The sequence below is a fragment of the Aptenodytes forsteri genome, unplaced genomic scaffold (assembly GCF_000699145.1).
Source record: "Aptenodytes forsteri isolate BGI_AS27 unplaced genomic scaffold, ASM69914v1 Scaffold391, whole genome shotgun sequence".
Lineage (NCBI taxonomy): Eukaryota > Metazoa > Chordata > Aves > Sphenisciformes > Spheniscidae > Aptenodytes > Aptenodytes forsteri.
Window position 1 is genome coordinate 238,226 of NW_008795920.1, and position 11,011 is coordinate 249,236.

General features: G+C 51.2%; 1 protein-coding gene across 2 annotated transcripts in view; it reads left to right on the top strand.

Annotated features, from left to right (window-relative positions):
- The window catches only part of BTBD2 (BTB domain containing 2), an 18,347-nt gene extending 9,490 nt beyond the window's left edge, over nucleotides 1-8,857 (top strand). For both annotated transcript variants that reach the window (XM_009284864.2, XM_009284863.1), the window contains exons 5-8: nucleotides 2,956-3,148; nucleotides 4,844-4,931; nucleotides 5,958-6,104; nucleotides 6,729-8,857. In XM_009284864.2, the coding sequence (XP_009283139.1) occupies nucleotides 2,956-3,148; nucleotides 4,844-4,931; nucleotides 5,958-6,104; nucleotides 6,729-6,890 (590 nt within the window). In that variant the 3' untranslated portion in view covers nucleotides 6,891-8,857. The remainder of the gene's footprint in view (nucleotides 1-2,955; nucleotides 3,149-4,843; nucleotides 4,932-5,957; nucleotides 6,105-6,728) is intronic.
- The last annotated feature ends 2,154 nt before the right edge of the window (nucleotides 8,858-11,011 follow it).

An 11,011-nucleotide genomic window follows, 5' to 3' on the forward strand; every position in this document is an offset into this window, starting at 1 on the left:
ATTGGAAGAGGCTGCCCAGGGAAGTGGTTGAGTCACCATCCCTGGAGGTATTTAAAAGACGTGTAGTGCTTAGGGACATGGTTTAGTGGTGGACTTGGCAGAGCTAGGTTAACAGTTGGACTTGATGATCTTAAAGGTCTTTTCCAACCTAAACAGTTCTATGATTCTAAAGACTACAGTGCTCCATCAGGTAGGAGCAAGTCGGATCATAGCTGGCTGTACTCAGCATGTTTAGATGGTTACTTTCTCATTCAGCTGAGAGCAAAGATCCAAACAGGGGTTCACATGCTTTCCTTTCTAACCATTCCAAGTGTTTAAACTACACAAAGCTAATGGAGTTGCATATAGTTGTTGATTGTAGCCTGCTCCCAAGGAGAAATGAGGATGTTTCTCCCCATCCTCTATTTGCTACTGCCCGTAATCCAGTGGTGGTGTTAGCCGTGTCCTGCTGATGCTGTTCAGAGCAGAGCCCCATAACAGAAAAAACTTTCAAAATGTTCTTTGAGCTGAAGGGTTGGTGTTTGTTTAGTCTGTGTCTCAAAGCATTTTTCAAGTTTACGTTAAAATCTTGATCTACAAAGATGTCTAAATCATTTAACAGTTTTGACTAAAGATTTTTTGTTTTGTTTTCATTGCCTGTTTGTCTTTGACTTCATACTCTGGTGATTCTCCAGGGATTGAAAACTGGCAACCGGCTTAAATAGTTTTCATGCTAAAAGACACCGTGGAGCCATTTTCAAAACTGAAACTTGTTTTAGGCTGCAGTTATGTGTACAAAGAAGCAAAAAGGGTCACTGACACCACTTCCTTTGCAGATCACTTCTCAAGGCAGAGACGGCGTCAGCTTATCGGCAGGTAGTGTACATATTTCAAGATGAAGAGGGATATTAGTAAGAAGTAAATCTGTGGTTAAAACTTGGTACCCGCTTTCCATTTTGCCTGTCACAGCTGCAATGTGGTCTTAGGGACCTGAATCTCTTCAGAAACGGCTTGGTCAGGGAGGCAGAGATCCGTTCATCCAAACTGGGTAACTTTCCTTTGTGTTGGCACCGGGTGAAAACACAGCACGCTCTGTTCCTCGGTGTGCATCATGCCAAACAGCAGCGTTGCAGCAGATCACAGGCTTACGATCCGGCTTGATAGGAGAGAGCATCCTCCTTCTGGATAGCGTTACAGCCATCAGAGCAGTTCATGTATACCAAGCTTTGCATTTTTCTGTAGATCCCGTTTCTTTCAACCCTTCCTTCAGATCTTGTATCATTCTATCTCACTGGGAGGAATGTGTTAATTTTGGCATATTTGGGTTGAAGCCTTTGAGCTGGGAATGTCAGTGCCCCTCCCGATACTGTCTGTCACAACTGCCTGTTCGACTTGGGTCTTTAGTCGTCTTGCTTTGAGAGAAACTCTTTAAGTTTTCTCCATCCACTTTAACCTAAAAGATGAACAAAAGAAACCCCAAACCTGAGAGGCTGCGCTGGTCAGCTGTTCCTTAAACAAGGGGCTGCCTTGGAATTGCTTCCGCTTCGTCCTTTTTCTGAGTGACTCTGATTTCTTTGGTGATCGCAGCAGAGGTAGGAGAGGGAAACCACTCCCCTCTGCCCCCCTCTCCCCAAAGCAAAAAAAAAAAAAAGGGGGGATTTTTACAGGCAGTGGTTTCACCAGTTTGTTGTATAATCTGGTATCAAACGTGGAGTTTTGCATGAAGATGTTTTAACTGGCAAATGTGTCACTCCCTTCCCTTAGAGCAAGTAATTTGAAACATTTGAGAATTGAATTGCAGCAACACGGGATAAGTTTAGACATGATCAATGACGGCTGATTTTTGCTGAGCAAAGTATCCATAAGCTCATTTATCTGTTAACAGTGAACTGCCTTAAATTCTTTCATCTCTACCTATTGCAGCCTTGGACCATGTTACGTCTGCGTAACATCATGTCGAATTTAACCAACTACAAGTCGTTTTGGACCAACAAGTAGCTAGACATTTGCTTCCTACATTAAAGAGCACTTAGTGCTGTTGTTTCTCCAGTACGCAATAGTCTTGGTTCTGTTAAAAGCCTCCTGCAAATAGAGGTGCAGAGCAGCTTTTGACTCTTATGCTAAAAGACTAGTTTTCACCTGGTTCCGCTTTTGAAAGTATTCGAAGTAGTTTCCAAAGCTTGAGTTTAGCATCACTTTGGAAAAAACATCTAGTTACTGGGGAAAAGATGAGAACGTTATTTCAACTTTTGCCAAAATCACTAGAGTTTTTCCCTAGGTTCTATGATAAAGGTATTTAAAAAAAAAAAAACCACAAAAAAACCCAACAAACCCAAAGCAGGGATTAAATGCCTGAGGGAAGGAGGGAGTCAAAGCACGGCACGAGCTGAACCACCTTTGTCTTGACTGAAAAATACTCCTATACTTTCTAAGTTGATGGTAACCAGGTGATATTCCCTCCCACTACCCCTCATGGGCTTTCATGACGTTCTAACAGTAATGTTATAAAATGCCGGTGTAGGTGTATGAAAATCCCTGTCTCTTACCAGTATTACCATCTCCTGAGGGAGTGGGGGAAGGATTAGCTGCATGTTTTAGGTTTTTAAACCAGTCCTGTTAGCCAAATGCATTTCGGCTCTGTGGAGCTGTGCGCTTAATCGCCGTTTCGTGTACGTGCTCCGTACAGAGGCTCTGCCGTCCATGACTGGTGTGCAAATAAAAAGGCAGGCGGCAGGCGTGCTTAATCGCCGTTTCGTGTACGTGCTCTGCCGTCCATGACTGGTGTGCAAATAAAAGGCAGGCAGCACGTTTCTCTCTGGGGTTTAACTTCCTGGCACACCAGCGAGATCCCATGTGTGATGTGGGTTTGGCCCACTCTTAGCTGCAAGTCAAGTTTGCCTCCCCATGTAAATCCCAAAAGGATCCCTTCTGGTTTCTGAAGGCTGACGGCGTCGCTGCTTTCGTGCTCCTTTGCAGGGCCTGCCCAGTCGGGAATCCTCACGGACCGGGAAGTGGTGAGCCTGTTCCTCCACTTCACAGTGAACCCGAAGCCACGGGTGGAGTTCATCGACAGACCGCGCTGCTGCCTGCGGGGGAAGGAGTGCAGCATCAGCCGTTTCCAGCAGGTGGAGAGCCGCTGGGGGTACAGTGGGACTAGTGACAGGATAAGGTCAGCTTCTCTGCTAATTCTGCTGCTGATAGATTCATGTTTACTGAGCTTTGAGCCTACTCTAGACCTAAACCCGCAAGGTTACGTGCTAGACCCTGACTTCCACCTAGTGCGAACCCTGAAGGGAAAGCGTTTTGCTGGGCGAAAGCATTGCCTGATGCGTTAACCTGCACGTGCAGCTGCAGGCTGCCACTTTGCTTCTGTATTGGCAAAGGTTTCCAGCAAACGTGGCCCTCCAGCACAGGCCTCTTGGGGGATTATTTCTCTCCTTTTCAAGTGGCTTCTTGCAGCTGTACGGGCACGTAGCGGTTGGAGTCACCAGGCAGCTCACGGCTTCCTCCTGTGCCTGGGTATGTCGACTAACCACTGCTCCATCAGGTTGGTTCCCTGCTCTATTATAAGTGTAAATGTGGCTTGTTGAAGCCCCTTAATCTTGCCTATTTGAGGGAGGGATTAGGATAAAATGCTTGCTCTTCTGCTAATATGTAGTTTGTTTAGAGCTAAGCTGGTAGAGAAACAGCAAAGCCCAGTCATGGTGACAGAGACGTGGAGGTGTGGCGTGGCAAATGGTGGTTTGCAAGCCTTGTGTGGCCAAGCGATTAGAGCAAGACAGGAGGTAATCGGAAAGCCTTGGTTATTTCCCGATTTGTCTTTGTCCTGGGTGGAAGGGGGACTCGCATTAATACAGTTCTTTAAAATTTTTAAGCCTTTTCGTCAATGGCTCTCTTGCATATCAATAGTGCCGTCGGTTGGGTCTTCTGGTCCATTCATCCCCTTACAGGAGATCGCAACTGGAAGAGCTGCCAGCTCCAAATACTTACTGCTCTCAGATCTAACGTTCAGAGACCTTTTGGAGCTTGTGTTTGACTTCAAGTTCAACTGCTGGCAGCATCAGGGTCAGTCCTCAGCAAGGCTTGTGTGCAGTTTCAACACTGAGTATTTTATGCTGGTAGCAGAGCAGTGGCTTCTCGCCTGCCGCAGATGTTTGTTCTTGAAACACGCAGGACTGAAAGAGTTGGTGGACGGGTGAAGAAATTATGTTGGCAGTTTGGCGGGCACTGAGGCTTTCTGCTACCTGAGAAGATGGAACTGTAGTGGGGCAGTGGGGTGAATATCCTTCCCCTCGCTGCCTTAGGCAGCAGGGATTCCTGCGTTCAGGAGCTACTGAATCTTATTTTCTACTCTTGGGCAAATCTCGAGTGCAGCTGTATCCAGCAAATACTCAGAAGCACGTTAACAATTCTCCTCCAGTGCTCAGCAGTGAAATACCGAATGACGCTTTAAGTGGTCTTTGCTGTTACCTTGCCGGAAAGACTGCTGCTGCCGTGAGCGTGGGCGCTATTCCATGCTGTGCAGGCCACCCTGCCTTTGCCTGGCTGGCGTTTTTGGATGCTGACATGGTACCGCAACCTCGAAGCGCTTTCTGAGCCTGAACTCTGAAGTTCGGTGATGGGATTGCGCAGCTTTGTATTTGACACGAGCAAACAATTATTGCCGGCCCATTAGGACAGTCAAAGGTGTGAGCTTTCTGTGAAGGATTTCAGTTATTAGCAAGACTTGCATTTAAAACTGTAGTATGCTTGATTAAATCATAGGTATAAAATTAAAGTGAGTGAAGATACTTGTGTATCATCCTTGTCCTAAAACAATACAGGAGTGGTAAGTTGGTCTGACTTTCCTGATCTGTTCCTGCAGGTTCTCGGTAAACAAAAGGATATTTGTAGTTGGGTTTGGATTATACGGATCCATACATGGGCCAACGGATTACCAAGTAAATATACAGGTAAATCTCTCTACTACGTTAAAAATATTTGCTGCTGTAGGGACTAACGCACGCATTTTAGTGAATATGCAACAAAATCTTAAGTTAGAAGGGACTGTATTTGTTTTCTAGATAAGGTGGTTAGCAGATGCAGTGAGGGCCAGATGGGGCGCTGGGGATAAGAGGGATTATTGCTCTCGATTTTTATGCAACCTCCCGTTGCATGCGTCACTGCAATATCTCCCCAAGTCCGCTTGCAGCCTTTGAAAATACGTCTCGGAGAGTTGTGACGCGGTTTGAGAAGAAGCTGTGCATGTTTTCCCGCACCGAGCAGGCCAGGCCAGTTCTGCCCTGTGGGTGCTGCAGCAACAGCTGGGTGCTGCAGTAGTACTTGGACCGTCTTTTGCTCCGCACAAATGCAGTGGAGCAGCCACGATTCAACAAGGGAAGAGAAGAAAGCGATTGCTGTGCCTGTGCAGTGCCGATGTGCGGCCTCACGTCATCAGTGTCCCGTTTGAGATGACGAGTCGGACTGAGGGAGACTCAGTTGTCTGAAGTCCATTGTGATCTTGTTCAAAGACTGGGGCGGCTTACGGCAGTCTTGCGCGCCTTGTTCTGGATGCGCGTACGTAACCCCAGTCTGGATCACTTGAGAAGAACTGTCCCCAGGAGAGTTACCCCAGCACAGCACGGCTGATGTGATGAGCACAGTCTGTCAGCGCTTCTTCCTTAATTGTCAGGGTCTCCTTCTAGTGCCCCTGAGCTCTTGGAGGAGAAAGGCAAGTGAAGATCTGAGCGCAGAACGTCGGCCTGCAGTCCTCTGCCAGGCTTCGGGGTAAGGAGGGATTGTCTTGGGCTGTCTGGGACCCGAGCCCACCGTTGTTCGGCGTGATCGCAGCACTGAAGACGGGCATAAGTAATGGGATAGCGCAGTCGCAACGGGGCTGGTCAAACTGTTCAGCCTGGTTCAGGGGACACGCACCTGCACCGGTGCAGGGCAGCGTTCAACTAACTGTGCAGATTAAAAGTTAACGCGTGTCTTTACAGATCATCCACACAGACAGTAACACGGTCCTGGGACAGAACGACACCGGGTTCAGCTGTGACGGATCATCAAACACTTTCCGGGTCATGTTCAAGGAACCTGTTGAGATTTTACCCAACGTCAACTATACGGCATGTGCTACTCTAAAGGTACCGTCCTGGGGCGGCGCGGGTGGGAGAGAGGCTTACAAAGATGGGTGAAAGCAGGCTTCTGTAGTCCCTTCAGTGCAACGTGGTTCTTGCTCTGCATTTTTCAAGGCCTGTAGTATAATCTCGAAGGTCTGCTCTGTAGTCCTTCACCTGGTGGTGCAATGTGTACGTTCACCACCAGCGTTCAGAGTTGGTTTTTAACTTGTCTTGCAAGTGTACGGTAATTAACAGGCTACATTAGTGATGAAGTGGTGGGGGGTTTTTTTGTGTGTGTGTATACAGATAAGCTGTCAGTTCATTTTTTTTTTTTGTGTGTGTATACAGATAAGCTGTCAGTTCTGCGGGCGTGTAATCCAGAGCCTGCCTGCCATGGCTTAAAAAAGTTGATATTTAACTGTTGAGACCTGGTTAAATGTAGTGTCAAGTTCTGATAGAGACGAGAACTTTGCTCAAAACACCTGAGGTGCAAGAACCAGGAAGAAAAGGGAGGTGCTGAGATCTCCGAAACTCATTGTTTCGGGCCAGGCTGTGAGGCCAAACCTCCCAGAGTGTGCCTGGGCAGCAGGTTCCTGCGGGGCTGCGATCCCTGTCTTGATCTGTTCTTGTCTTCTGTGACCATCGCAGGGTCCAGATTCCCACTACGGAACCAAAGGACTGCGCAAAGTGATCCATGAATCGCCAACAACGGGAGCCAAAACCTGCTTTACATTCTGTTACGCGGCTGGGAATAACAACGGCACTTCGGTGGAGGATGGACAAATCCCAGAGATCATCTTCTACACATAGTGCAGCTGCGGAGCTGGCTCTGGACTCTTCTGTTCTCTTCCCCGTGACCTTCTAAACTAAATTTCTGGCTGAGTTTGACCACGCCAATTGGAGCCACACTAGCCAAAGGTCTCAGTAAAATCATTTCAAAGCTCATGTTTTGCCTTGTGCTAGTGATTCTGCTGCTATCCCGTACCAGACTAACTGGTGTACCAGTTTCATTTGTAGGTTGTCTGTGGCTAGTCGTTTTTCACTTTACTGATTAATCCTATCTAACAACATGCATTTTTTTTGACTGTAATGAATGTAGATGCTTTTCCACCAGTCAGAAGCATGGAAACGAGTGGCTCTGGTTGTGGTTATACCTGCTGTGAGGAGATAATCCTGCAAAAAGACACAGTCGAGGGCTGTGTTGGCCCATCCTCTTCTGCTCTAGCTCAGCAGTCGAGGCGAGCCGGTTTGCCGCGCCTGCCCGGCAGCGCCGCTGCAACAGCGGGGCTTGGCCAGCCCGTGCCTGGCGCCTTCCCTCCCGCCAGCCACGGCACGTGCAGCCGCCTTCAAAAAGTTACGGAAAGTGGCCTTTTCCCTGAGGCTTTGCTGTTTGCTACACGGTCTTGAGGGAGACCTCAAAACTAGAGCGCCTCTGGAGAGACTGCGGCGTTTTCATGCTGTTCTCACTAATTTGTGACAATCCTTTACCTTGGGCAGTTGGCGACAGCGAACCGCTCTCCCCTGCGGACGGCCCGCGGCCCTGCGGACTGGGGAAGGGGCGGCGGCTCTGGCCGGGCGGGCTCTTTCCTCCCTTGCCTGCAGGCTGCCGTGCTGGGGCCTGGTGGTGCTTCTTTCAAACTCCGCAGCGCGTTTCAAACGATGGATGATCCTCAGATAACCCCCGTGCAGCCTTCAGCAGCAGGGTACCCGTACTAGGCGTCGCTGTGCTAATCAAATCCTTGGCAGATAGTGCCGGGGTTTGTCAGTTGAAGCGAGCAAGGGAACTTGCCTCCCCTGGACCCCTGTTCCTGTGTGTTGCTGCTGTTTTCATGCACGTTTCAATGCATTTTTCTCTTTGTTTCTGTGCGTTGCTAACCCACCCCAGGCCGCTCCAGAGCGTGCCGCCCTGATGCGAAATAGGAAGAGGCTTGACGTGCAACTGCCTGTTGCAGATGGATGAGGATTTATGAAACAGTTCAGGAGAACAAAGATGTTCTGTTTGCCCGTGTACGTTTGCACAGTCTGCCTGTTTGGACAGGCGCAGGAGGAAGATGCGGTATTTACAACTATCACCTGGCTTTGGGCCGTTGAGCTCAGTAATCCTGAAGACGCCCCCTCCTCGCCCGTTCAGGGCCGGTTGCTTTTCCCCATAAGCAGGTACGACGTGAGCTGAGCAGGGAAGGCGCCGTCCTGCCAGGGAGGAGGCGGGTGGCTTGTACTTGCGGCTGCCTGACCAGCCTCACGGTCGCTGCCCGCTGGTGAAGACTACGAGACTATTTCCTCCTCCTCCTCCTCCTCCGCAGAGGAAGCTGTAATTAAAGGACTGCTTGGCAGCGCGGCCAGAGCCTTCCGAAGTCTCTCTGGGACTCGCTGGCAAGGGGTGGTGCCGCCGCCGAGCCGAGGTTCCCCTTTGCAAACCTCCCCCTCCGCTCCAGGCACACGAAGCCATCGTAACTCGCCGGGCAGCGGTTGTCACCTTTATTTAGCTGCTAGAAGTTAAAACCTGGTCGTCCCGCGCTGGTGCGGGGATGGCTCGGTGCCTGCTCGCTCGCTGGGGAAGTGACGTCTCCTCCTCTTGCTCCCTCCGGTCGGGTCTGTGGCTGACCGGGCATCTCCTCGTCAGCCGCGCAGCAGTGATACTGTCGGGAACACCCGGCACCTCCTAACCAGTAGCTATTAGAGATGTCAATAGTGTGTTACGTTCTCTAGGAAGACGTTGTAAGATGTGTATATTGTAAGCCTGCTTCAGGGTAGGATGTTTTTAATATGGCCAGTACTAAAAAAAGGAAAAAAAAAAGAAAAAAAAAAAGGAAAAAAAAAGATGGGTCCATGACTTCGTTACTGAACCTGACTCTGTGCAATGCGAACAGTGTTGTGAGACGGATTAACAGACCGGGCACGCTCCTTCCCGCGAGGGAGGCGGCCCGTCGGGATGTACATAGCTGCGCCCGCTCTCGCCTCCCGCCTCTGCCCCCTCTTCTCAAAGGTTGTGGGAACGTCGCTGCAAGCGCCCGAGAACCGCGTCGGGGCCTGCGCCTTCCCCGGGGGTGGGCCGTCTGCCGTGGATACGGCACCTGGGGGGGTCTGTATATAGGTGGCAATAGTGGAAATAATTGGAATTTGGAAGAAGCGAAGCTGCGCGCGTGGCTGGGGAAAGAGCAGGACTCGAGGGCAGGCCTTGCTCAGCCCAGGTGGGCGCCTCCCTGCTGGCTCTTCCCTGGAAGCATCTGGTTTTACTACTGTTTCGTTACGCGGCTTCTCTTCCCAAATCCACCCTTCCTGCCGTCGCCCCACAAGGTAGGTCTGGTAGCTTTGTCCTGTCGGGGAGGGGAGAGGAGTCAAACTGAACTACACCTGAGCAACCTACGGCTTTTATGCAGTTTGATGCAATTCTGGCTTCTGTAGATAGATGAATGTAGTTCATTGTTGGACATGCCTGTTTCCAAAAGTACGAGACGTTCTGTTGTACCACGTCACCTTCCGAGCAGAGCTGGAACTGTCTCGACTCCAGCGCTATATTGATGAATGTATCCGCTGCTCTCGTTCAGTGTTCACACTCTGCTTTTGGCCAGCTTTGTGATTTGTAAATAGGAAATCAATAAAGACATTCAGGTTGTCTTTACAGAAGTTTCTTTATGATTTGAGGAGAGCTGACGGCCGCCGGCGTGTCAAAGGGAAGGCGGAGGGGGGGGGACCTGTGCCGAGCTGGTTCCCGGCCCTTCTCTCCCAGCCAAGGGTGCGAGGTCCTCGGCCTCGTGGCACAAGCCGGGCTCCCCAGGAGTCCCGAGAGGCAGATCGCTGCTTGGGAAGCCCAAACCCTCTGGGGAACGAGGTTATTACAAGGCGCTGAGCGAGCGTTATCCCCTCTGTGGGTGTGGTAGCTTTAGCCTGTCATTTTATGACTGAATTTCTTTAACCTCGATTGCAGGTTTTTTGACGATTAAACACGCTAAAAGCTGCCCTGGCCTTTGCAGAGGTCAGTCTGGGTCCCTGAGAGCAGGGACCTTGCTGTGAGGGGGGGTGTAAAGGGCTGTTCCCCTGCCCTGTCTGTGCAGGCGCGACTGGAAGGCAGCTCCTGGCGCGGAGGGGCTGTAAGCGGTGGCCGGTGGAGCAGGGACGAGGGATGGATGGGCTCTGCCCGCCCTTCTGCCCCGAGATCAGCAGCTGCGCCCCAACAAAGCACCTTTCAGCAGCTCCCAGGCACGTTGCCCGACACCTTGGTGAGGAGCCGGGGCTCTGCTCTGATCAGCCGCCTGGAGGGAGCAGCGGGGCCCTGTCGGAGCCGCCTGGGGAACAGGATCCCCGGGGCCGGGGGCTGCTGAGGAGGCTGCCCTGGGCTGGGCCGCGGGCACTTTACTGGGGGCACCGGAGTGCCAGGAGCAGGAGGGACCTCAGCCTTGTCCCTCTGCTCTCCCCACCATCGTACGCATCGGCGCTGCGCTCGAGGAGGCACAAGGTCCTGTGGCCATGGCTGGGTCTCGCCTGGCTCGAGCACGATGCCCGTCCTGTCCCTCCCCCCCCCCTAGCAGCGAGGCCCAGTGCTCCCCCAGCTCCCCCACCCCCATCAGGGCTGTGGTCCTTCAGGCCGGAGCCCCTTTTCAGAGCCCTGCTTGCGGAACTGCCCTCCCGCGCCACCCGCTTCCCCGCTCAGTGGCTTTTTACGCACACGTCCGCTGGGAGCCCTGGGGAGGGTCAGGCTGGGCAGGGAGACGCCCGGAGCCATGAGCCTCGCTGCTGCTCCCCTGACCCCCCCTCCTGCTGCTTCACATGAAAAAGAAATGAGGGGACGTATTTTTAGCTCCGTACCATTTCGGAGCAGGAAAGGCCCCTGCGCAGCGCGCGGCCGGGTGCGAGGGACGAGCCAAGTAATCAAGCGCAGAAGAAAGCGTAGGGTTTTGAAGATTTTTTTAATTGTTTTTATTAATTATTAA